At 37.2% G+C, this 27,186-nt stretch overlaps 2 protein-coding genes across 9 annotated transcripts in view; one reads left to right on the top strand and one right to left on the bottom strand.

Moving 5' to 3' along the window:
• Positions 1 to 4,317, top strand: part of ppp2r3b (protein phosphatase 2, regulatory subunit B'', beta) — a 38,402-nt gene extending 34,085 nt beyond the window's left edge. For 6 of the 8 annotated variants that reach the window (XM_077216065.1, XM_077216066.1, XM_077216071.1 and 3 more), the window contains 7 exons: positions 1,330 to 1,486; positions 1,886 to 1,934; positions 2,060 to 2,149; positions 2,280 to 2,455; positions 2,650 to 2,768; positions 2,863 to 2,969; positions 3,483 to 4,317. In XM_077216065.1, the coding sequence (XP_077072180.1) occupies positions 1,330 to 1,486; positions 1,886 to 1,934; positions 2,060 to 2,149; positions 2,280 to 2,455; positions 2,650 to 2,768; positions 2,863 to 2,969; positions 3,483 to 3,624 (840 nt within the window). In that variant the 3' untranslated portion in view covers positions 3,625 to 4,317. Of the gene's footprint in view, positions 1 to 1,329; positions 1,487 to 1,885; positions 1,935 to 2,059; positions 2,150 to 2,279; positions 2,456 to 2,649; positions 2,769 to 2,862; positions 2,970 to 3,177; positions 3,223 to 3,482 lie in introns of all 8 variants that reach the window. The other 2 variants (XM_077216067.1, XM_077216072.1) reach the window with 1 other exon arrangement.
• Positions 4,318 to 5,498: 1,181 nt separating this feature from the next.
• Positions 5,499 to 26,833, bottom strand: LOC143723534 (cohesin subunit SA-2). Its single transcript, XM_077216064.1, has 32 exons — positions 26,715 to 26,833; positions 25,492 to 25,572; positions 25,306 to 25,390; positions 24,981 to 25,145; positions 24,763 to 24,859; positions 24,522 to 24,598; positions 24,364 to 24,435; positions 24,031 to 24,235; positions 23,785 to 23,936; positions 23,113 to 23,186; positions 22,902 to 23,025; positions 22,699 to 22,794; positions 22,007 to 22,086; positions 21,759 to 21,866; positions 19,973 to 20,090; positions 19,343 to 19,460; positions 18,958 to 19,061; positions 18,705 to 18,797; positions 18,523 to 18,609; positions 17,824 to 18,024; positions 17,552 to 17,628; positions 16,867 to 16,954; positions 16,693 to 16,773; positions 15,579 to 15,671; positions 14,386 to 14,563; positions 12,120 to 12,259; positions 9,725 to 9,826; positions 7,736 to 7,890; positions 7,269 to 7,397; positions 6,963 to 7,168; positions 6,283 to 6,340; positions 5,499 to 6,199 (listed from the first exon to the last, which is right to left on the bottom strand). Exons 2-32 carry the CDS (start codon positions 25,530 to 25,532, stop codon positions 6,073 to 6,075), a joined length of 3,531 nt encoding a protein of 1,176 aa, XP_077072179.1. The 5' UTR covers positions 25,533 to 25,572; positions 26,715 to 26,833; the 3' UTR covers positions 5,499 to 6,072.
• Positions 26,834 to 27,186: the final 353 nt, after the last annotated feature.

Raw genomic sequence — 27,186 nt, 5'->3', positions numbered from 1 at the left:
ATCTCTGTATTTTTTGGTTAAATGGCGATATACGATATATATCTCGGTACTTTCTACGTTTTTCTATTTGGATAAAGAAAATCTGTATTTATTTAATTTTTCTAAATATTTCACATCCTGCTCAACGATTTCCAAACAATGTTGATATTGAAGGATATGGAAACAAATATAAGGAATGTAATGTAGGCTATGCAATATATTATGTGCAAAAAGGTGGTAAAAATCACATTACATTCTAACATTGTAACATTAAAATCTAAAAACAAAAATAATGCTTTTGTTTTTAAAATGACTAAAGGCTAAACTAAAAATGAAAATAAAAACAAAAGCACAAACTAATTATATTAGCCTGCATTTAATTACCCCATTATAATGCTCACTTTCATAAAAAACATACCTCTGGGGTTTAAAATTCCACATATGACACATTTATTTTCTCCAAAAACAAATATTTTAGCAATATGTATATTTTAGTTAGAATTATTGCGCTACTATTCTATTGTGCTCGTCTGTTTGGCGCGCATGCGCGCGGCGGCGCTCATTAATGGAAGCTTGAATTTTAGCGGAGATTCACTTGCAGAAGCTCGTCCTCTCCTGACAGTGAAATGGACATATTTGCTTGACTTTCTAACATTTACAGATGGAGAATATACCTGTGAAATGTAAGTTAAGCACTGAGGAAAGCACCACGTCTCAAACGCATTAAACAGCGCATCTGTCAGTCAGCAACAGTAGCCTATCTGTCAGAGCATCTGACAGGGCACGCTGCTTTAAACTTGTTAACTATCTTACCTTATATCCTATCCTATCTTATATCTTACCAGTTATTTTGAAGCGCTTAATATTAATATAAGCTTGTGTCATGTTTAGGACAAATTCTACTATGTTCTTTCACTGCAGGAGCTCACACTGCGGTACTCCGCTTTTTTTCAGATGTGCTCGTATCAAACTACTGTATCGATATAAACGGTATTGCCTCATTCCATATCATTTAAAAAAAATCGATATACTGTACACACTCGATTTACCGCCCAGCCCTACTAGGAATGTCCTCTTTCTTGTATCAGCCTCGTAGTTCTTTGACATTTTAACACGTTATAAATAACCTGAAGTAACATTGACACTCTTCGCGCCACTGTATGACGTTTGCTGTTTGTTTTGCTGATGGCCAGTCTATTTTAGGTAGCCTAATTTTAGCCTAATTTTAAGGCTATCTGGTAGAAGCCCCTAGTTTTGATTTTTCTAAAACAATCATAATCAGGCGGGCCTACCTATAATTTATGTGACTAAGCTTTTCCGTTGTGTAATGGTGAAAATGTTTCCAAACAGAATGTGGCATTACTGGAAGAGGAGGAAGACATTAACCAGTTGACAGAGTTCTTCTCATATGAACATTTTTACGTCATCTACTGTAAGTTCTGGGAGCTGGACACAGATCACGACCTGTACATAGACCAGAGAGACCTGACGCGACACAATGATCAAGGTACCTGTCCACCCGCTGCGGTTTTAAGACAATTTCACTTTTCTGGCATGCTGTTTAACGATTGGCTGCTTATTGCTGGAGGTGACTTTAAATATCCATCCCCTCCAGCAGCACCTGACTGCATGTGTTTCTGTTTGCTGCAGTATGAGCTTAGTAAATTGAATGAAGTGCACTGAAATTTTAACATCAATTTCCTCTAGCATGACGGCATGTCTGGCACTCTAATAATTTTATCTCCTTTCAGCCATCGTTGTCTTTAAAATGCTAAAATAAGGATATTAAATCAATGTGTCTCGCTGTTGCAATTTACAATATTTACAACCTTTTGACAGCGAATTATTACACCATTTAAGTATAAAGGATAATACTGTGATGTGATTTTTCTGCTCTCTTTGACAGCCATATCCCACCGAATGATTGAGAGGCTATTCTCTGGAGCTATATCCAGGTACCATCTTTCATTTTACAGACTTTCTTTTTTTCTTCCCTCCAATTTTATGAAAGCGTGCGTGTAATGTATCATATTGTTATAGATTTTATGAGTGCTGTGGTTAATTATACTCTGATGCTCAGGGACAGAAAGGTTCATAAAGAGGCCAAGCTAAACTATGCTGACTTCGTATGGTTCCTCATATCTGAGGAGGACAAAAAGACTGAGACCAGGTAACAGAGTTTTTTATCATTGTTTGTGATTACCTAAATGGTTAAGTGAGTTTTTATCAAAATGGTAGGGCAACAACTAACAACTACCTTGATCATGAATTAGTCAGTTCTTTATTTGTTGCTTGTGTAGCATAGAGTACTGGTTTCGCTGTATGGATCTGGATGGGGATGGAGTTCTGTCCATGTATGAGCTTCAGTACTTCTACCAGGAACAGTGTCAGAAGCTTGAGGCTTTAGCCATTGAACCACTGCCTTTCGAGGACTGCCTGTGCCAAATGTTAGATATGGTCAAGCCGGAAATCCCAGGTATTATTTGAAAAGATGAATTACTTTTTCTTGGATTGAACTTCCTAGGTATTTTATCCTTTGCATGATCGTCTGCCATCATTCATCATTCTGTATTAGTGGTCACTGAATTGGATCATATCCTCCTAGCAAAAGTAAGCAAAACAGTGAAGTCACTTGCAGCATCTTTAACCATGTGCTTTTATTTTTGTTAGGAAAGATCACTCTCAGGGACTTGAAGAGATGCAAGCTTTCCCATATTTTCTTCGACACGTTCTTCAACATTGAGAAGTACCTAGACCATGAACAGAGGGATCCCTTAATGGCTGCCAGGGTAATGAACAACAGATTATTTCTATCATTTTATTGCTATTATGGTTATTTAGATGCTGTAATAATATTGGTGTTCTTTGTATATAATTTTATAGGATACTGAGACAATGGGACAGGAGATTTCTGACTGGGAGAGATATGCTGCAGAGGAGTATGATAACTTGGTGGCTGAGGAAACTGCGAACGAGCAGTATAACGATGGGTAAAGAATGTTTCTCATAAACAGACCACATTTTTATCAGTGCGCAGCATCATAGACAAACATACAGCACTCAAATTCTGCTGGAAACAACCTCTAAGCTGCATGTCTAGACTCAGTTCTTCACCTCATGAAGCAGTTTAAAAACATCAATCCTCAGCTGCATTGTCAGTGATCGGAGGGCTGATGAGGTATTGTGTGACGATTTTAGGATCAGCGCAGACTTCTAATGGCAAGATGAGTAGAGTTGAAACAGGTAAGACACTGTAGGTTCAGGTTCCTTCCATGTTCTCCCCACTTCTGTTCAGTCATGGGTTCCTCCACGTTTTGCTCATCAGATATCGGACTAAAGTATGTTTTACATGCTAAAATTTCCAACAAACTGTCAGTTCCTTGTCCATTTGCCATTCAGTTGGTTGTAAAATTGTGTTTTTTCCATTTTCTCCATAAATATTGTACCAAACTGGCCAGCTCTGAGATAAATCACTGCATTTTTTTTTATTTTTATTTTTTTAGCTATGACAATGCTCTGGACCCAGTTGATCACATTACATGTGCTTTTGACGGTCGGAACGAGAAGAGACATCTCTTTGAGATTCCCAACCCTCACAGTAACCTGGACCTGGATGAATATGAATACGAGGACGATTTCGAATGACAACACAAGTAAAGGCGACTATCTGGTTGTGTGTAGAACAGGATGTGGACTGATCCTGCTCTCAAATACTGATGCTGGCTGGTTCAGCTAACCAAGGCTCAAGAGCGTGCAGATACACTCCTTCAGCCGCTGGATGCCTGACAGTAAACCAGCGGTCTGGCGAGGCTCTGTTCAGCAAGACGGATTGTGCTGGCCCAGTCTATCTGTCAGTGTGACATCTATGCACAACCAGGTCTATAAAATGTAGCTGCACTGTAGCTTTAAATCAACTACACTGGAACCAAACCGGGACACTTGAAATATTGAATGTGCACTAAGTTTATAAATATTGAAGTTTTTACTCTCAGAATTGGTTTATAAGACATTCCAGAGATTTCTGCTTCATTTCATGGATGGCTTATTTCTCCTGGAGCTCTGTTGACATGCCTTATGTTTGAGGCTCTCTCTAATATGAAATAATGTGGTGATGATCAGACTCTGACATGTCATTGTGAGAGGTGTCTTTAAATTATAATGTATTTATATGTATTTGTAAATATTTGTTGTTTTTGCCTCGTTTGTTCAAAACCTTTAGGCTTAGTCCACTTAAATGTTTTCAACAAATTATGTTTGTCATTTCTATAGAAGTGCTTCCTAAAAACATGCTTTTATTGTAAAAACTTTTTCTTAAGTTAAATAAAGTATTAAGACAGACTTTTTTCATGCATTCTCTGCAGGATGTTATTGCCGTTTAATTAAACTTTAAAAAAGCAACAAGAAATGTGTACATTATAAAGTATAGCCACATTTTAGTTTTTACATTCTAGGACCTCAATACATTTGCTCACTATTTCAAAACTCTTCTTTCAGTTCTCCTTATAGATTTTCAGCGTGACAGTGCATTTTGAATGTGAAATGATCTAAAAAAAATACATGTCTCAAACCAACTCATTCTTCCATAACATTAGCAAAGGTTGTCATCCAACAAACACACTTTGTCACTCATAAAACAATGACAGACATAATACTTGTATTGACGCGTAAAAAAGTGAAATATATCCTTCCCTCGATATAAAGTTAAACAGTTGTTGGATATTGTAATCCAGATCCTGCTGCAGTATCTCTCTTGATGTACCTCATGGCATTAGCATACGGAAGAGCATATTTCTGTTCTAATTTCTGCTTGTGAACAGCATGACTATCTGGCCCACCAGCCTGGACCAACATGGAATTCAAGCAGGTTAATGCTGGATTTTTCAGCAGGGATGTTACATGGTCCATGTATACATTACAGTACAAAATGATTCCTAAATTGCCTCCTTTTGTATACAAGGTAATGAAATTGAAAGTCTAACACCTGTGGTGTTCTGCTACATCTAATTGGTTTGATAGCATTTCAGCATTTTTTGTACACATTTTACATTGTTAGGTTTAGAACTTGTTTAAAAGTTGGTAGCACTTTTACAATCCTGTTCCCCATGTACATTACTATCTACTTACTATAATAACTGGGTTATAACTAGGTACTAACCCTGAACCTAAACCTAACCCATGTAGTTGACTAATATTACCCAGTACTTTCTTAGGTACATGCATGTACTATAAAATAAAGTGAAACCTAAAAGTTTTGAAAATAGTATGTAAGTGGCCTATAGGTACAAAGAGTTTTAGTAAATGAGAAAATTTGTTTAATTTGAAAGATAGTCATTCAATGCATCTTGTGCCAAATCAACGTAAAATGACCCACAGCTTAGCCCACATAGACTCCTGTTGTTCTCACTGTATGAAGAGTTTTGAAAAGGTGCCCTAAGTATTTTGAGAAATGGGTTCTAGCAATTGTAAAACTGTAATTTTTGTTAACCAAAGACAATGCAGTCACACCTCTGAAAACAGTGTTTATAATTAACATGTTTAATTTTTTCAAGCCAAATTAGTTTGGAAGAGAGACCATACTCACTTCATAAATCGTTCAATGTTTAATGACAACAAATATAAAAAAGTGGGAAAAATGTGTATATTACATGACCAAAAATATAGCTGCTTGTCCTCAATTTACAACATAATTGTAGCTTATTTAAATACCTGAATGAAGGCAAACACTTTATGATTCAGAAGTATGCAATAAAATGTGTGGTCTTAAAGTACACAGTACATGTAAAGTACATGTATAAAAAAGAAATTGCATTTTTTTTTAACAATACAGTTAGTGTTTTAAAACCAAGTCGTGTATTCTGCCCATAGGCTAAAGTCCAAAACATTTTAGACACAGCAATGCACCATGCATTTTCATTCTTTACAAAATATTTCAGCACCACCATACTAGTTCTGAATCTGATCATGATTACTGCATTATCATTTTAAATGGCACAATTTTGATGTACAGGACATTATGCAATAGTGAAACTAGTCCACCACTCAAAAACAGTAAATACAAAAACAGATCCATGATGACAGATATGAATTACAACATTAGTCATCAATATCTAGACTGTCAACATCCACCTCATCGCTGCTCCTTGGACCTTTATCAGACACGAGACTGCTGCTCCGCTGCTCTCTGCTCAGTGAGGCTGCGTGGACCTTTGAGTCTTCACAACTACACATGGAAGAAAAATACAATAATATGTTACTCAAATGACTGACAGATTCAGGTTGTCAATAAGTGTTTATTGACCTCACCTTTTCAAAACCTTGTTTCCTTTTGATTCTGTCAAGGGTGAAAGAAACCTTTGGTCCCCTGTTAAAAAATACTTATAATGTTTGTAACTCTAGTAACCAATACAGATAGGTTTCACAGATACATAAGTATTTACTATAGCAAAAGGACTAGAGCAGTGTTATTTGTTGACCTCCTTGTAAGAACTTTGAAGCATGACAAGCTATAAGTCATCTAAAATTTGAAACATTTTCCCCAAAAACCATATATACACATGGGGGGGGGGGGTGAAAACTTTTGAACAGAATGAAGATGTCCACATTTTTCTTATCTTGTTTAACTATCAATTTTTTTCATTCAGTACTGCCCTTCGGAACAACAGAAGATGTTTACCGGAAGACAAATTAAGGACAATTTACCTTGATATTCAAATTCAAAAAGTGTTGACCCCTATATCACCCTGGTCTATATGTAAAATATCTTATTCAGGAAAGTACTAAAAATAAAAAATAACATGCATTTTGTATGATTCCTCTTACTATATTAAAATAATTGACATTTTGCAGATTCTGCAAGGTGTATGTAAACTTTTGAGCACAATATTTACTAAAGACCTTGAAATTGAAAAAATTAAAGACGTTATCTGTTAACAACCCTTTTACAAATTGCATTACTATAAACCTGGACCTCAGAGGCGTGTTACCTTCAGAGTTGACTTGCTTGATGGAGGGTGATCTGGAGCGGTTGGTGAGGGAGGGCTGTTTGTTGGTGTCAGAGCTGATGAAGGAGGTGGCATCTTCTCCCTCAGCCGTGCCCATCAGAGATGCTCTGTAGTAGATCAACGGCATCCAGCTCTCCTCTCTGTTACTCATGACCTGCTCACCAGCAAACTTCTGCAGATAACTGTAGCTAGAGCGGAGATAACCCGTTTATAAAAGCTATATGTTTCAGCAAATAAAGAGACTGAGGTTTTGTGTGGAATTCCTTTAGGTTTAGCTTTAAGACTTACATAGTCTTCTTGTCAAGTTTGAGCAGTTTGCCGGAGAATTCGCTGAGGATGGTGAGGTACGAGATGTACGGTGGAGAGTGTTTCTCAGACTGCTGAACGAATCCTTTGAAAACGAACTCAATGCCGTCCCTGCACAAAGAAATTCAATGTATTCATTCGTACTAGCAAGAGGACATTTCCTTTTAAGACCTGAATATTCTTTCTCTGATCCATCTATATTTGAATTCTAATATAAGACCAGGACTGCAGCTGACGAAATTAATCCTCAGCACTGAAATAACCAAAGATGAGACTTTTATGTACTGGCTAAATGAAGCCATGAAGTGCAGCATCTTGATGTAACTATTTTTATTCGAGGACAAACATAGCAATCATTTGGGTTTTGGCTATTTCACTATGGCAGACATCTGAAGTGAACTTCTGAGACTCTGAGTCAGCAGTTGAGTCAGTCGAGTGGACTGCCATACCTGTGGATCATGGCCAGGGATTCGCGGGATTTGATCTGGTCCCATCCGAAAGTGAGCGAGAAGCGTCTGGCCAGCTCCTTGATGCTGCTGTAGGTCTGAACCCTGGAGCTGCATGTGTTTCCTCTGTCCTGCTCCTGTTTCAGCCTCAGGTACAACTGAAAAACACAGAAAAAAGTCCATTCACAAGATACAGCTTATATCAAATCTGCCCTTATTTCTGTGTAATTCCTATGATCATCAAAATATATTGCAGCTTTACTTTCCTCAGTTCAGAGGAGGTAAACAATGTTTATTTGCTGCATATTAACATAATACAAAATACATTCATTATATTCATGTGGGGAGTATGCTGGACTCGAGCATGAGAAATCTGATATAATTCTGATATATAATGAACACACATGGTTACTTTCACTAGTGAAAGTACACATAACACATTATAGACTTCTATAATTCAATGTTAGGCTGCATAGATTAGATCAGCCGGAACCGGGAACACTTCCCATAAATCCTGATGTACTTTGTACATCATAAGAAGGATGGCATCTACGCTAATATAAGTCTCTCTGTTTATCCCGAGGTTTACCGCAATCCGCCGGATCCAGGCCGTATCCGGATCTGATGAAGGACCTGCGCCTGGACACGACGACAATGCAGTCAAGTGTAAACTAGTCTCTCCCCTTTACCTCTGTACAGATAAAACGTTGTTGGGATAATTCCGATTCACGCGGCTATGCGGAAGCGATAAAACATTCTGTATTATATATTTTTAAAGGCTTGTACCTTGGAAACTGTTTCATGGTTTGCGTTCTCAAGCCACCAGGAACTGTTTTGTGCAAATGATCGGCCGGATCGCATTAAGGGTTTTCTGTTAGAATGGTGTCGTGTTAGCGGCCTATGAGTTAATAACTAATGATCGTTGCGACGGAAGTGAAAGTGACTTGACTTGACTTGAGTAGTGCAAGACAAAAAAAAGACATTGGTCAGATCAAGTATTAATTAAATAATAATTAATAATACAAGATTAATTTCCTAAATAGTTAATTTTACTTTCTAGTTTTAATTACACAAGTTATGAGCAATACTAATGAACAAAATGATTTAATAAATAATAATATTGACTAATTTTTAATCATGGAGCAGCATAGACGTTGCTATTGCTAGTTTTATATTATGGTCCGAATTATGTATTTTCAAAGAGTCCAAGTTTCATGGTTGTCTAAAATGCCCTTTTTACACATTACATAACTGCATTAAATTGATCGAAAGTTAAAGTAAAGAGTCAAGACTGAAAAAAAACGAATTCAAACAAATTCTGTGTTTAAATCAATGCTGTTCCTTTGAACTTTCTAATCTTCAAAGAATCCTGGAAAAAAAATGTGTTTCCACGCTCTTAATATTCCAAAATATTAAGCAGCACAACTGTTTTCAACATTGATAATAATAAGAAATGTTTATTTAGCAGCAAAAAGATTTCTGAAGGATCATGTGACACTGACTGGAGTAATGATGCTGAAAATGCAGCTTTGCCATAACAGAAATAAAGTTGTTTTTTTATTATATATTGAAATATGTATTATTTTAATTTGAAATATTTCAAATAAAACAGTTTGTGCTGATTTTTTGATCATATAAAAGCAGCCTTGATGAGCATACTTCTTTCTAAAACAGAACAAATTGTGCAATGTTTAGATTAAATAAATGTATTGATTTATTTAAACAAAAGCAAAGTCTATCTGTGCATGAGCTTGTGTGTGAGCACTGCTTCCATTTCCTCCCTCAGCACACAACCTACTATTAAGCTATTCAAGGAGTGGAAGAGCTGCTAGAACATTCCACTCAGAGCATGCTGGGATGGTGGGAGAGGGGATTCATTGTGTCTCAGAGGTGTCGACAGCTGCAGGGAGCAGAGAGCACAGGGGCCTGGGACAGTCGGCTGAGCAGATGTGGCACACAGAGCCACGTCACATGAGAGAGAACCCTCCATACCTGCTGAAGGCACTGCACCAGCGTGCGCGCGCTTTCGATCTTGTCCATCTGCCGTGTCCTGTTCAGGGTCTCCTTGATGATGTCGCCGAAGTCATTGTAGTACTGCAGGGGAGAAATGACAGCAGTGAGAGACACGGGCTATGAAGAAGGCTCGATGTGGCTTCATGTCTGCCATATGGCTTCACGACTAGCAATGCAAGCCTGTGGCATACTGAGAGCACATTACCCATAAGTCTGTCTGACTCTCAGGAAAAGACTCTGCATGAAACAACCTCTCGTGACTAAATAGGCTACACTAGACCAATGTATTATGCTCCATGAAATTATTAGAGGAATCTTCCAGGTTAAAAACTATTTGAGGTATCAATTACCACGCACAATTATTTTTACTCGTCCCTCTTTTTGTAAAAACAACAGAAAAACGTGCAGTAATGCACTTCTGCAATGAACGTCTATGGGGAAAGTTGAGCGGCAAGTCTCTCCATCAGGCTTGTATTTTTGTCAAAACAATTACATTCATTATTTTTTTTTAAATAAGTGAGTTATATAAAGAGTTAAGGTAGTTTTCTATTGATCCCTGTTGAGGTGGGACTACTTTTTCAAGGTAGATGAACTTCTGGTTATGCATTACTCTGGGTTTGGGGTTTTAGTTCATTATAAACTACTGTTCAGATGTTTGGGGTCAGTTAGATTTTTAAATATTTGTAAAAGAAGTCGCTTATGCTCACCAAGGCTTCATTTATTTGATTTGTTATATTGTGAAATATTGTTACAATTTAAAAAAGCTTTTTTCTTAGAAATATATTGTGAAATGTAATTTATTCCTGTGATCAAAGCTGAATTCTCAGCATCATTACTCTAGTCTTCAGTGTCACATGATCATTCAGAAATCACTCTATGCTGATCTGGTGCTCAATGAACACTTCTTTTTTTTAAGGTTTATTTTTGGTTATTTGCCTTCATTATGGAAACCATGATACTTTTTTTCAGGATTCTTTGCTGAACAGAATGTTAAAAATAGCAGCATTTATTTGAAAAATAAATATTTTGTAATATTCTAAATGTCTATAGTATATACAGTAAATTGCACTTTTGATCAATGTAATGTGTGCTTGCAGAATAAAAGTATTATTGATTACTGACCCCAAACTTTTGAACAGTATGTATATATGACATGTTGAATCTTTCAATCTTTACAGTTCCCAGGTTTTAAGGCATATGGAACCTTTATTGCCAAACATCAACCTTCATTTATTACCCTCAATTTTCTTTTAAACATTCATTCAAGACGCTCTCATGAACGTTGGCAATGTCAGACAGTTAAAAGAAGTGTCTGCCTATTATTGATATGAAGGTATTCAAATTAGGGGTTTGTGACGCACACCAACTTTACGTTATTTGCCTCAGCTTTGAAAGCTGTCATTCAGAGTAAGAATGTGTGTGTGTTAGTCGTAGTTTTCCCTTTGAACGCCTCATCAGGAAGAATGTTGCTAAGAGAACGTTGGCTGATCTGTCCTGGCCGAGGCATGCCGGCATTCCAAACATGTCAGTGTGTCAAACACACACAAATACACAGCACTGTAAATTCAGCATATTAGCTCGTAAATTCAAAGCCTAAGAGCTCCAGTTATGATGAGTCAAATGAACAGATCCCCTACATCTAATACTTGAATAACTTCAAACCATATATGTAAAGGAAAATACTCAGACTAATCCAATTATTAATATGCTAAATAGTTTTTTTTTTTATTTCTTTTAGTTTTTACAAAATAAAAAATGTAGCATTTAATATGCATAAAATAATATAAAATAAGTATATAGTACTTATTTATATATATTTTATATATTTAAATGTATATATTATAAAGTATACAGTATATAGTATTTAATATATTTAGTCATAAAATAAATCATATATATTAAATAATATTAAAATATGTATAATAAAGTAAATAAAATGCATTATGAATATAATTCATATATTAAATATATAGCATTTAATATATAATAATATAAAATAATTCATATATATTAAATAACAATATTAAAATATGTACAGTGCTTGTCAAAATATGTATGTATATATAAATAAATAAATATATATATAAATCAATTATCATTTATTTTTACTACAATGTTATGCATTGTTCTGAGATTTCCTTTAAACTGTTATTTCCTGTTGAATGCACCTTGTAGTGCTATGTTTTAGAGGCCCACCAAATTACTGTGCTTTTCTGTAGACCTTATATTGAGGTAAAAACTACAGATTAGTATAAAAATATTGATCTAATGGATTAACAGATCTCTGCTCACCTCTTTGGTGTTTACCCTGGGCAGAGTTTACTTTAAAGCGAGAGGCAGGAAACTTGAATGATGAGTGAAGTGTCATATGTACCTTCACATACTGCTTGAAAACCTCAGCAGCCATGCTCATCTCTAGTACACTGTGCACTATCAGCTTGCAGTATGATGCCAGAAGATTTCTCCTCCTGTGCAAGTCTTCCAGCCGTCCCTCTCCACACTCACTCTCACTGACTGCGCAGACAGACACAGAGAGAGAGAGAGAGAGACAGACAGGGGGAAACAGAGAGGAGCAGATTCAATAAGAGAGAGCAGCATAATTATGATACTCAAATCTTATAAATGAAATGCTTTCCTGAGGTGAGCCAAAGTTAACAACATTTTCTGTTCTGGAAACAGAATGTGTCTATCGTCGTCCTGCCTGGTCCTGAAGCCATCACTTAATAGAGAGGTTTCATAACAGCATTAGTGACGTGAAGAAAATCCAATAACTAAATTGCTTTTTATTACATGTTACCAGCAAAAGCTTATATTGCATTTTTCAAGCGGTAAAGAATTTGTGCCAGCGCGAATCGACAACTCTCTGAAATATTTATAGAATTGATCTGATTTGCTTCAGTCAAACTTGATTTCTAATCAAATACCACAAATTCTGATGTTATCTCATATGCTGCTAGTGTTTGTCTTAAAGCAGCACAAAGCCCAAAAACAACATAAAAACTAGTTTAGGAGACATAATATTGATTTTTCAGTAGATGTAGTCATTCTGTATATGCCTACCAAAGCTTCTTGTATTTCGTGTGGACTTCTAAATAGAATTCCACAAGGCTCTACAGATCTAATTATCTGTTCATTTACAAGCGCAACTTCTGTAAGATCCCAAGTAATAATATCATAATGGATAATTATCATAAATGCATTATCTGTTGGACTTACACTCCTTTATTCAGAGGCATGTTTAATAGGTCAGTGAGAAGGTCTGTGTGCAATTAGATTAACTAACCACGAACAAATACTGTGTTCTGCAAGAGTAATAGAGTGAGAATGAGGCTGATGGAGTTTCTTATGTGATTATTTGTGCCTGACACAGGCTGGTGTAGTGACTGACTGCCATCTGCTGGTGAACTTCAGACTATTCTGATCTATCCGGACACCTTTGTAAGGACATTCAAGTGTGTGTGTGTGTGTGTGTGTGTGTGTGTGTGTGTGTGTGTGTGTGTGTGTGTGTGTGTGTGTGTGTGTGTGTGTGTGTGTGTGTGTGTGTGTGTGTGTGTGTGTGTGTGTGTGTGTGTGTGTGTGTCAAAAGTTTGCAGTTTTTATATTAAAATTACAATTGCAGAAATAACTGTTTGCTATTTGAATATATTTTGAAATGTATTTCTGTGATGGTAAAGCTAAATTTTCAGCATCCATTACTCCAGTCTTCTGTGTCATGTGATCCTTCAGAAATCATTCTAATATGCAGATTTGGTGCTCAAGTAACTTTTCTTATTATTAATATTAATGTTGAAACAGTTGTGCTGCATAATATTATATAACTATATTTAGCTATTTTATATATATATATATATTTTTTTTTTTTTTTTTTTTTTTTTTTACAAAACAACATATTATGAATATATAACATTATGAAATATGAATTATGTAGCTGTTTTTCCTTGCATATTTCTGACAAACAGCACATGTCACTGTGTCACTCAGAGCATCATATATAGAATGAGACAGTCTCTGTCTCTCAGGAAAACTACTTCTGTCACAAAAGCATCAAGAGCCGCAGTGATTTTGTTCCTCATGGTTTCGTCTCGGTGGCTTAATTGGGCCCAGGGGAGAGGGGGGCACACACCCACACATTAAAAGTTTGTCCCGGGCCTAGTGAATTTTAGTGGCAGAATTTTATGATACCTTAGGTATTCTAGATAATCTTAAAAGGATACATTTTCAATCAAAAAAAAAATAGGCATCAGATGTTTTCTTTATAAGACGTTTGATTTAAACTCCAAACTAGTCAGATACTGAAGCTCTTAAAATGAATGGCCAATTGGGAAGTAATTTCACCATTTCATTGACTTCCCACAGCCATTTTTACTTGTATTTAGCACTTGGTAAGTGTTAATTTTGGGCCCTTCCTGAAAAGCATCCTGTGAGAAAACCCCACGTTGAATGTGTCATTGAGTTCCAACAACATTAAAAGTTTTCTGTTTTATGCATATTTTCAAAGAAACCTCAAGAACATGCAAAAAGTCGGATCTAAAAGGCCACTCTGAATCTGTTGAGGCCGCCCACATGTCAGCCCACAGCTGAGCACAGGCCAAACAAGGAAGGACCCTTATGATTTACTGTAAATGAAAAGGGAAGATAACCTTTACTGCTGTGGGTGTCCAGCTCAGGGCTGATGAAGACATGCTCCAGGACGAAGGAAAGAAGAGCTTTCTGGAGTTTGGGATCAGGGGTGTACAGCAATGGAGTGCCTGCAGACGTATCCCACATCTGAAGCTGGTAATTATGAGCTATGAGAACGTCACTCAGACACATGAAGGCCTTTGTGAAAAACAACATAAAATAGACAGTGTCTGATCAACAGATGTGATGTCAAGTAGACAACATAACAAAAATAAAAATCTTATCTAAAATCTAATTAAAAGTGCAGTTACTCCATGTCACAATTACTGTAACTACGAGATTCCGACTTGTAAAAAGCATGCACTTCCTTGTAGAAATCATAATTACAACTTGTAAGAGAGCTCTGAATTTTCCGAGAGCTCTGACCTGTACCACGTGACTGCTGTATCACTTGACCACCACAAATGAATTTAGGTGTTGATTGTGTTGCCATTGAAATGCATAATTCAGTGAACTTGAACAGCTCTGAGTAAAATGTCATGTGTTGTCATTGTTAACACAGCATAAATAACCATTCTCCAAAAAAAAAAATCTATTAATGAACTAAATTATTTTGGAATTCCAAAAAAAAACTAATACTGGTATATTTCCATTATATCACAAATACAAATATGTTAATTTAGTGTGATGAATTCTACAAAAAATTAAATAAACACAATTGATCAAGCACTAAGGTTAAAGATGCCACAAAAATATAATGTCTGTAAATTATTAGGAAGCTTTCTGACATTAATTCGATTGACTAATTTACATAAATAATTATGTGATTAATTATTTTTTATTAAAATGACAGCTATAAAAATGTGACATCCATTCCCTGAGAACATTGACAGTTCGAAGCAGTCTTAAAATAAACAGATTGCCAGGAACTTTCATTAGGTCTAGTTTCAATCAGTGTGTTTTTCTGCTGTCAGCTTGCCCTGGCATGGAGTGAGGATTCATTAAAACACAACGCAGGTGCCAAGGGCACTCCGCAAGAAATTAAAGTCACAACAAATAGGATTCAAACAATGCCAGCGCATCGGCCCACTGGCACACATGCTACTGCTTAACACACAGACGATACGCTCTGATGTGTTTGGAATGATCCACTTTGAAGAAAAGGCTGAACCGAGTGGCATGCCATAAACAGAGAGAGAAACGTGATGCTCACTTGCTCTCGTACAAGCTGCTCAGTGTGCGAGAGACAGCGGTGGCACTTCTCACAGAACGCACGTAGCTGGTTTCTCTGCTGGAGGGAGGACTCCTAAAACCACACACAAACACACACATCCATAACAATAACAATTTACTTTTTACTTTTTATTATGCATGCCGTTTTTATGACCATATTGATTGAGAAAGTACACCAAGCTTTGACATTTAAGGGGAAAGTCATAGATTTTGAGCGACAGGAATGAGCAGAGTATAATTACGCAAAATAGCAGAAACGGAAAGAAGCACAGCGGGCTCTAATTGATGTAGACTGATGAAAGCGTCATTGCGAGCAGTGCCGCCAGACTCGTGTGTAAAATATTCTTTCATAATTATGTGCACGTGGAGCTCCGAGGTGGACGTGCCGGATCGGTTCCTCCATCCCACGTAGTCGTAATGTCAATTCAGCTAAATGACTCTTTTTGAAACCGACATACATCCCAATTTTATGCTGAACACGTCTCCCCCCTTTACCTCGGGTCGCCATTGATATTAGAATTGCAGATTGAGTCGAGCTGCCGCCTAAGCCCAAAAATTGCCGCCCGCGCTGTCAGTTATTGATGACGAGGCCAGAGGAGCAAGCGGCCATTCCTGAGCCAGCATTGAGCACCTCTTACCTACAGCAGTCTTAATGGCCGCCAATATTTCACTGCACAAAGGTTAGAGTTGGGGAGATATGATTACCCCGTGCACTCCATGAAAATATAGGTCTAATAAAAGGACCTGCTATTAGCGTTGAAAGGTTCACACAACAGCGAACCATTACGCCCCCCTAAAATCCATCACCAGCATCAACTTTCCCTAAAGACTCACGATCAATCACTTTCTATCACTTATTAAAATCCGCTAGACATACCCATAGAGCCTCTGTGTTGATATTTGAAATGTAATGTGGCGGGTTTAAAGGACACGGATCTTCGTGATGGATCATATGACAACTCTGTAGACAGACAGTCTCGCATACTTAAAAATGCTTGATTAATTAATCGCCCAAGGGAAAACTCTATGTCTATGTCTGTGCATGTAGATATTACCATTCTAAGCATGATCTTGGAAAAAGGAATATGGCTCACCCTGGAGGTCACATCTTCTCCAAAGGTGTTGAGCTTCCAAAGAACGCAGCTACACATACAGCGCAGAGACTCAACCGTCACCTATGAGAATTACAAATTAGAAAGATGAACCTGCTGAAGGAAAAAAGAATGATATAGGTTCTAGGTGGTTCGGTACAGGGCTAATAATGTCACCTCCATGGGAAGACCACCATGTTTTATCTCCGCCTCCAGGAGTTTGGTTCCCAGCTCATAAAGGCTCCATTTAGACAGATCCTGAGCACTAGATAGATTTGATAAAGCAACAGACAGAAAGTCACATTAAGAAACAGAGCATATTTTGAATAATTCTGTATATAGTTCTTAACTGAAAAACTACTTGTTAATGGTGCAATTAAAAGCACATCCTGGTAACATTTCCAGAACATTCATATTACCAAAAAAGGCCTGGTTTCACAGACAGGGCTTAGATTAAGCCAGGATTAGGCCTTATCTTAATTAAAACATTTAAGTATATTTCACAAACGTGCCTTAGAATAAAAACATCTGCATCTTGAGACAAAACAATGGCAGTGACAGATATCAGTGCAAGCTGCGTTCAGTAAAAACAGCTCACACATGTGTTTTAGTCTGGGACTAGGCTTAAGCCTTGTCTGTGAAACCAGAGGGAAAAAATATTTTTTTGAATGTTTGCAGAACTTTCAAAAATAACGTTTTCATAACCTAATGGGAACGTTAGGAAAACATTCTCAGAACATAGCATCGTTAGCAGGATATGTAAAACTCACAGAATGAGTGGGTTAGATTTTACAATAGAATGTGATTATCACAAATGTTGCCGTATGCATGTGGATAGAATACACTAATAGAAACTGCTTACATGTTGAACGCAGTAAGTTTCTTCAGTGTGGACAGAATTTGCAAAGTGTTGTCCTCGCTTGCAGTGAAACAACCACTCTGTACATGACAGGAATAACTTTTAATTAGACGCTATTCTGTAAGGTACAGTCACAATAAATCAATGTCATAAATAAAATGATTTTTTTTATTCATGTCAAGATCCAGATCAAATCCATTTTTGTATCTGGTACAAGCTTGTAAAAGAGCATCCACACCTGGCTATCAGAGTTTACGGTTCTTTAGCATACTCACACTCAGTGATTCTCCTAACAATGTTCCCAGTGTGTTTGTCCAGTGCTGGATGATGCGGTCAAAGGTGGGTCGGGCCAGGGAGTGCCAGGGCGAATCCTGAGCACAGAAGATCTGGTAAGAACGAGCAGCTGTCTCCAGCAGCCCAGTGTCTGTGTGTCTGTCCACCACAGCTTCCAAATCAGCCAGCAATGCCTGCACATACTACACCAAATCGGACATTAAAAGCAAAAGATGTGCTCTAAAGAACTGTATCTACTGTTCAAAAGTTTGGGGTCAGTAAGATTTATTTTGAAAGAAATGAATCAGTTGATTCAGCAAGGACATTAAATTGATCAAAAGTGACATTAAAGACATTTGTAACGTTACAAAAATAATTATTTTTCAAATCAATGCAGTTCTTTTTAAGTTTCTATTCAAATCCTGAAAAAAATTATCACTGTCTTCAACATTAATAATAATGAGAAATGCACCAAGTCAGTATATTATAATTATTTCTGAAGGATTATGTGACACTGAAGACTAGAGTAATGAATGCTGAAAATTCAGCTTTGCCATCACAGGAATAATTAACATTTTAAAAATATATTAAAATAAATAATGTTTGACAATAATACTGTTTTTTATACAGACTTATTATGTTAGATTTATTATTTTATACAGTTAATTCATCAGTGCATCAGATGACACACAAACACTCACCTGTGAGTTTTCAAGATCGCAGGTGTCCATTTGGAAAAACTGAGGTATTCTTAGGAAGGAGGTCAGTTTTTCAGCATCCTCTGAGTACTAGAGTATGTGATAAGATATCAGGTGATCAGCTGTGCTCAATTTACAGGGAAGAAGTCATGGTAAAATGAATAGTGCACTTATTTTTCTTTTACCTTAGATAACAGCTCAGGCAGCACTTTAATGAAGTGTTCAGTGAATGTAGCGCACACATCAGTTTGTAACTTTTTCTCTTTAGTACTTATCACCTAAAACAAACATAGATATGCTACAAACAATTACTTAAAGCCAATCTGTAAGAAAGTGAATGGCTGGAGTCTAAAAATAAAACAAAAATATATCTAGCCCTGTTAAATCAGCGCTATCTAATGAAAGTATCTAAATGAGAGATTCAAAAGAAAGTCTCACCTTTTTACCTGCTCCTCTCCCCGACAAAGGTGGACCTTCTGCAGCCTGCCTGACTGATGCCAACATGAGCTCAATCACAAAGGCTTCCTCAGCACTGCTCAGAGCTGCGGTTCATATACATACACACATAAATATATAGGCACAGCACAAAAAAAGTGGCCGTTTGTTTTCTCACAGTGGGTTTCAACCAGTGGAGATAATTCTGGATAGCAATTCAATATTTTTATTTCTATTTCTAGTAATCAATAAAACATATTAGTCAAAACTACAGAGTAGTTTGAACATTAAAAATAGGGTAGCTGTATATTTGATTGTAAACATTAGTTAAAGGATGGACATTTCTGCTAAGGTGTAATAAGCAGATAAGCTGTTAAAGTGTACTAGCCTTGTTCTTGACAGGACGTGTGAAGTAAGAGCAGCGAAGTAAGACCGGTCCAGTCCTTCAGCAGAGTTCCAGCACTGTCCCACAGACTATCAACGAGGTATAGCACATGCTGGTGCAGCTATAACACAAGGGAGAGAACTAAAATCATTATTTCCCATGTTTGATAATGGCTGGGGTTATTTCCATATCACACTTTTCTCTCTTCTTCAGTCGTTTCCTGTCCTTCCTCTCAATGACACAACAACAAAAAAATGCTGGAAGTGTTAATGATAGCTAAGGCCACTAACAGTAAACACAGGACACATTCTTCCTGCGATATTTTTAGATGACTGGTTAATGTACACATGCATCATAAAGATGTTTGTGATAATCCCAATGTTTAAAAAAGAAAGCAGGATATTATTTTTTACATGTATTTCATTTTCATATATAGTTTTCATATTTAATTTTTTATTTCATTGCACCATTAAAAAAAGGTTATATTTAATGTCATTTCATTTTTTATTTTAAGTTTATTTTGATTTTAATGTTTATTGCCCACACAAGCATCTGCTTCTGCCCATTCACTACTCACAATATGCTATTTCTAAGTTAAAAACACAAACAAAAACACACTTGGAGTTAACAAACCTTGCTCTCAGTGTGGAAGTGGATAAGGGATCGCACTCTGGCTAAGACTAACTCTCTGTGTCTATCCTGATCGGAGGCTCCTTCTCTGGGCTTTGATAATTCAGGGTTACTTAGCAGCCTAAGAGCAAAGAAATTACACCAAGTTACACCAAAATTTACATATACAGGTCCTTCTCAAAAAATTAGCATATTGTGATAAAGTTCATTATTTTCCATAATGTAATGATAAAAATTAAACTTTCATATATTTTAGATTCATTGCACACCAACTAAAATATTTCAGGTCTTTTATTGTTTTAATACTCATGATTTTGGCATACAGCTCATGAAAACCCAAAATTCCTATCTCAAAAAATTAGCATATCATGAAAAGGGTCTCTAAACGAGCTATTAACCTAATCATCTGAATCAACTAATTAACTCTAAACACCTGCAAAAGATTCCTGAGGCTTTTAAAAACTCCCAGCCTGTTTCATTACTCAAATCCGCAATCATGGGTAAAACTGCCGACCTGACTGCTGTCCAGAAGGCCATCATTGACACCCTCAAGCAAGAGGGTAAGACACAGAAAGAAATTGCGGCGTGGCATGTAGGCAATCAGCCTGTGGCACTGCTGAGGTGTTATGGAGGCCCAGGATGCTTCGATAGCGGCCTTAAGCTCATCCAGAGTGTTGGGTCTTGAGTCTCTCAACTTTCTCTTCACAATATCCCAAAGATTCTCTATGGGGTTCAGGTCTGGAAAGTTGGCAGGCCAATTGAGCACGGTAATACCATGGTCAGTAAACCATTTACCAGTGGTTTTGGCACTGTGAGCAGGTGCCAGGTCGCGCTGAAAAATGAAATCTTCATCTCCATAAAGCTTTTCAGCAGATGGAAGCATGAAGTGCTCCAAAATCTCCTGATAGCTAGCTGCATTGACCCTGCCCTTGATAAAACACAGTGGACCAACACCAGCAGCTGACATGGCACCCCAGACCATCACTGACTGTGGGTACTCCAGTGCTGCTTCTGTGTAGCCCAGGTCAGGCGCTTCTGCCGCTGTTTCTGGTTCAAAAGTGGCTTGACCTGGGGAATGCGGCACCTGTAGCCCATTTCCTGCACACGCCTGTGCACGGTGGCTCTGGATGTTTCTACTCCAGACTCAGTCCACTGCTTCTGCAGGTCCCCCAAGGTCTGTAATCGGTCCTTCTCCACAATCTTCCTCAGGGTCCGGTCACCTCTTCTCGTTGTGCAGCGTTTTTTGCCACACTTTTTCCTTCCCACAGACTTCCCACTGATGTGCCTTGATACAGCACTCTGGGAACAGCCTATTTGTTCAGAAATTTCTTTCTGTGTCTTACCCTCTTGCTTGAGGGTGTCAATGATGGCCTTCTGGACAGCAGTCAGGTCGGCAGTCTTACCCATGATTGCGGTTTTGAGCAATGACACAGGCTGGGAGTTTTTAAAAGCCTCAGGAATCTTTTGCAGGTGTTTAGAGTTAATTAGTTGATTCAGATGATTAGGTTAATAGCTTGTTTAGAGACCCTTTTCATGATATGCTAATTTTTTGAGATAGGAATTTTGGGTTTTCATGAGCTGTATGCCAAAATCGTCAGTATTAAAACAATAAAAGACCTGAAATATTTCAGTTGGTGTGCAATGAATCTAAAATATATGAAAGTTTAATTTTTATCATTACTTTATGGAAAATAATGAACTTTATCACAATATGCTAATTTTTTGAGAAGGACCTGTATGTACATATGGAAGAACGACTCACAAGCAGTCAAAGACAATCAACACATACCTATTGTAGAGGAATTCACCCGCAGTGATAGCTAGAGGTCTGTGAGAGCAGTACACAAACTGGAAGACGTTCTTATGGTCATCAGGACTCAGAACATCCTCACAGGATCTGGCACAAAAGGGATTCATTTCAGCAATTACTTGAGGAGCAGTCACGAATATATGCTTTGCAGAGGAGAAGTCAAAGTTTGGATGATCACACTTTATGAGGAATAGTCAGCATGAGGAGCAAGGGGGACTTATACTTACTGGGACATGACCATGAGCAATCTCACGGCCTGTATGGCCACTTCATGGTCTTTATCCAGAGTCAAAGAGATCATCCTCTCCTTCAACAGAAACAGCAGTCAATCGCTCATGTAAACACTTTAACTACCCGCTATGAGAGCAATCTCTCAAAAACCTACAATAGGACTTGAGTTAGAGACCCACGATGCACTTAAAAAGCTCTTTAAATTACGGTTGTGCTTATGTACTTGCTGTCGTTATTGAGGGTATGGTGAGGGTGGGATCCTATGGGAAGCCATCAGGCCAGTGAGCCCAAGGCAATACCTGAGGGGCTTTCCAGCCTGTCAATCAGCAATCCTGCCCTCCTGCTGTCCCACTATAGCTTCACTGGACCCGAACTTACATACTTCCAAAAAAGCTTACAGACTGCGTCCATTTGAGAAGTTTGGGCAAAACAGCATGACTGCAAGAGTTTGAGGACAAACTTACAGCCAGTAAACAACTCTCCAACTTAATTTTTTTTACAGAAGTTACTCCCAGGACCGATTTGAGCTTAAAACGGTCACAGTGTCTTAACCGGGTATGTGATAAAATCACAATACAGTCATGTTAATTTGAGTTGATTTGTAATCAATATAACCATAAAAAATTCATACACTACACGGTTACATAGTGTATACAGCATTATTTGAGATTATTAAGAATGTGGTTACCTTAAACCGTATCGTAAAAAGGTCCATTTTGGAACTACTTTGGTCCTGATAAAGTCCCTGTAGACCCAGCACACATTTCAGACGCACATCAGGTTGCTGTGAATTATATAACAAATAAACCGTGGTCAAAAATCAACTCAACTCATCAACAACAATCGTAAAAATCAACTGTTCTTTAAACACTAGACTACTGGGTCACCCACCTTGTCATGCATCATCCATCCCACATACTTCAGGTAGCTGTCGTTCAGAAACACAGAACTATACAGCTTCATCCACACCATCAGTTCCTCCATACAGAGCGCCCTGATTTCAGGAATTACGTCTCTGAAATTCACCACACAGTGATAACGGTACAAGGTTGTTTTTTTTCAAGGAAGTAAGGGCTATAAGTGTGGCTGAATTAAAGATTACCTGTATCTCTTCAGGAAGACTCCTTTGAAAATGGCATCCATCATGTTCTCAATTTCAAATTTCCTGTCCTGTAACTGAGCAATGAAAGTTATTCGTTCAGTTTGGTTATTAACATATTGTGTATTCATGTATTGTTTCCTGTACATCAACACTACCATTCAAACATTTGGAGTCAGCAGGACTTTTTTTAAATTCATCAAAGAATTCTAAATAAAAGGATTTACTGTTATTTGATCAAATAAATGCAGCCTTGGTGAGCATAAGAGACTTTCAAACACATTTAAAAAAACAACCAACCACAAACTTCTGAATGGTAGTCTATAACATTTATATATTATAATATTCCACCTACAGTATAAGTCACCACATGGAGGTCTGGTGATAAAAAAAAAAACTTGGGTATCTTAAAAGTTATTGGAAGTGCTGTCATGTACTGTCATTAGCAGACATTTGTATGACTTTGAATTGTGCATGTCACTTACATCATTGAGTGTCAGAGTATCATATACAATGTGATACAAAACATGTATTATGTATATCTATAGTGTCATTTACTCACCAAACCCAAATTTTACTCACACTTGGACTTGGCGAGTGTCAGTTTTGGACCCTGACTATACTTCAGAAAGAACTATGTATAGAAATGTTGAACACTTGTTGTCACAGTCTAACCTCACTGATCTTTCTCTGGATCCTGTCCAGCCGCTGAGAAGCCCGTTTGCTGGCCATCTTAGCCAGCTCAACCTCATACAGCCGCTGACTGTTATCGACACTGACACTGAGGTTGAGAGCCACATTCACCAAAGCGCTGAGCAGCTTCACTGCTGCAGAGACAAACACAACAGTGGCAAAACATCAGCATTCGGGATATGCGTGTGGTTCAGGTCAAGGGGAATTAATGTTCAGAGAGGAACTTACCTGCTAGCGTACAGGTGTGCCTGAAAGCGCGAACTCTGGAATCGGAGAGCTCTGTCAGCAGTGAAGTGAGTGTGTTCAAGAGGTAGCCATCAAAGATGACAGAGTTCTGACACTGGGCCACTAGCACCGATACAAACTCACAGAAGTGTGAACGAAACCTCTTCCAGTACAGTCCAGACATGATGAGAGGATACTCGCCACTGTCCTGAGGAGGATGGAGAGACGACAGAGATGGAAAAATACCTTTAGTTTTAGATTGTAATATACACCACCATTCAAAAGTTTGGGGTCAGTAAGATGTTTTTTAAAGAAATGAATACTCTTAAACCGAACCATGTCAAGAGGCCACGTGACAGTTAAAATCCACGGAAATGCAAGGAACTTCTTGAATTGTAAACCTGTGTCCTGTGATTAAATAAAGGCAAATAAGTCATCAGTAAGAGCAAAGAACTTGGGAAAGCATTGAATGATGAGTATGCTGCATGTCTAACCTCATCCAGATCCTCCACCATTTTACTCATGACGTCAGTACCCTGTTTGCTCTGAAACATCTCTGCTGTGACCATCCCTACAAAACACACATAGCATTCACATCCTGAACTATGATATTTGTTAGATACAAGCCACAAAAAACTAAACCACTAAAAATTAACCAAGACCATCAAAATTGTCCATTTTAGATGTCAATACTATTTGAATAAGATATACTATTATGAAAGAGAGCAGAGTTGCCTTTGCATCCTGAACACTGGATAAAGAAGCTGATGAGATCGAGCAGTGCTGTGTCTCTGTCGACGGTGTACGCGTCAATCCAGTCATCCACCACAGCCTTGCACAAAACAGACCAAACATTAATATAATATAGATATGTTTAAACCTATATGGTCTAAATAGAACTTTGTGACCTCCCAAATATTTATCTATAACAGGGCAGATCTAGATGGATGTACCTGCATGGCGCTCCTGCCCATGCTGACCACCTCAAACAGGGTGACGGCTTCCACATCTCCATTTCTGAGCTGTTCGTTCTCTGCTCTGCCCAGGCTGCCATTACTGCTCTTTGAACGCTTTCGCTTGGCATTTTCAGAGCATTCCCGGGCTTTCCTCTTTCCTCTCTGCACACAACAAAAAATACTACCAGATCACAACTGATCTTACAGTATATCTCAAAGGAAATTGTCTGTGCTATAATGAAAGTCTATGAGATGTAACCTGTTTTAAGGTTGTTGTTTTTGTGTGTGTTAGTTTTTGAGAGAAAGGAGTGGAAGCTCTTACCACAGTATTCTGTCTGTTTTCATTTCTCTCACTTGAGACGTGATGCACCGATGCACAGGAAGAGACGTCGACTACTGAGTTCTCTCTGAAAACAGGATGCACAGGCAGTTGTTTCTATGTACACAGCACCTTAAATATATAATGTAATTTTGAAAATAATGCAGAAGTAGTTTTCATGCGTCTCACTTTTGCACCGATCTGGACAGTAAAGTTGGCTCTGCTATCATCTCCTCTTAGATCATAGTTGGACTAGGAAGTGATGCTATTCTGAATTACAACAAAAGAAAACTAATCATAAACGTGAGTATCATGTGAGTACTTCAATGTTCCTATATCACTGACAATAATGTGGCTAATATTTGTTACACACCAATCATTAAATATAAGAACAAAAATGTTGTTATATGCAATTTGTAATAAAATGCAATATCCTGCATCCAGAAAGAGATCATACATCTTTGCATTTTATTTACACAGTTCAGTTTTGTATTTATTCTTTTACTATTTAAATAACAAATGAGATTATTTACAATTATAGTACATACAACAAATACAAATACAACTAGCTGTGAACCTTCTGAAATTGTAAATGTATTATATATTACAATTTATTTTACTTATTATATTTAATTATTATATACACTACAGTTTAACAATGTAATTATCACTTAAATACTCTCTTTTAATATATTTAAAAGAGTTACTTTGCAGGACAAATTTTTCAGTGTTAATACTAACGGGGTGGATCTCAACCTTTTGAGTACCATTGTTAATATAATGCAATATTTGAAAGACACGATAGTATCTAGTACTGTTAATGATGACAAAGCTAACTGCTTTCGTATGTTTTATATTCACAGAAGCTAGATAAAAAGATTAAACACGAGCTCTTGCAGCGATTTTCCGTGATTTTTACAACAACCAACAGAAAACCCTTCATTCACATTAGTAAATGCAAACGTTCAACGTGTTTGTCAAAATATTTTAAAAACGTTTCATTTCGATTTTCATTGATACAGACATGAACATAAACTCGGAAAACACAAAAAAAGCATTAAGAGACAAGTGACCTCTTCTTGGATCCCATTGGCTGAGATGCACGTCAACAAAACAAAACCAAAAAACTGATTGGCTAGTTTGAGAGTCAATCAAAAATATCTCTTTCCTCTGTTACTGTCATTTTATAACAAAAGCCTCAAATGAGAAGAACCTGAAGTTTCATTCATCTGAATGTTTGAACGGCGCAAACCGTTGCTGTCAGGTTAAGAATACACCTTGCATGCCATATTATTTAAACCAATAAGCAACGAAATATAATCGGGATAGGGTTATTAAGCATCTGTTCACCTCTCTGTTTATTATATCACGACAATTATGCAAAAACCCAAATACATCTTGATGAATCTTACCAGTAACAGCTGTCATCTGGATTGGAAGATTAATGTAAACTGTCTGCACGTATAGATTAGGCTACTTCCAGTTCATCATTGCCGCGTGCACGTCAACGAGAGCGCGCTCTACGTCTGACGTCAGCCCATGGGAAGTAGGCTATTACATAACTTCAGCATAAAAAAACATAACTTCAGCATATAATTTTTTAGCAATAACTTGATTTAAACAGCATTTTTCATAAACTGCTTAAATTTATGTAAAGACGTATATATATGGAAATGTAAAGGAAATTTCAAATGAATTGTATGTGATTGGTATAAATAATGCATTTTCATGAAAAGAATAAAAGAATAAATATATATAAATTATTTTATACAGTATTTTAAAGTGATAATATTATGAAACTATAGGCTAATGTATAATCAACTATGATAAATAAAATGAACTTTAATATGTTTGAATATATATATATATATATATATATATATA

Source organism: Siphateles boraxobius, unplaced genomic scaffold (genome assembly GCF_051911475.1).
Source record: "Siphateles boraxobius isolate OS27281-9 unplaced genomic scaffold, OSU_SipBor_1 7, whole genome shotgun sequence".
NCBI lineage: Eukaryota > Metazoa > Chordata > Actinopteri > Cypriniformes > Leuciscidae > Siphateles > Siphateles boraxobius.
This window is presented reverse-complemented; position numbering and strand designations above follow the sequence as displayed.

Excerpts from the sequence above, each read along its gene's own strand:
- LOC143723534 (XM_077216064.1), bottom strand. The coding sequence starts at position 25,532 with ATGATAGCAGAGCCAACTTTACTGTCCAGATCGGTGCAAAA. Across the intron at positions 24,860-24,980 it reads TGGGCAGGAGCGCCATGCAG|GCTGTGGTGGATGACTGGAT; the intron begins GTACATCCATCT and ends GTTTTGTGCAAG. Across the intron at positions 20,091-21,758 it reads GGTGAATTCCTCTACAATAG|GCTGCTAAGTAACCCTGAAT; the intron begins GTATGTGTTGAT and ends CTTTGCTCTTAG.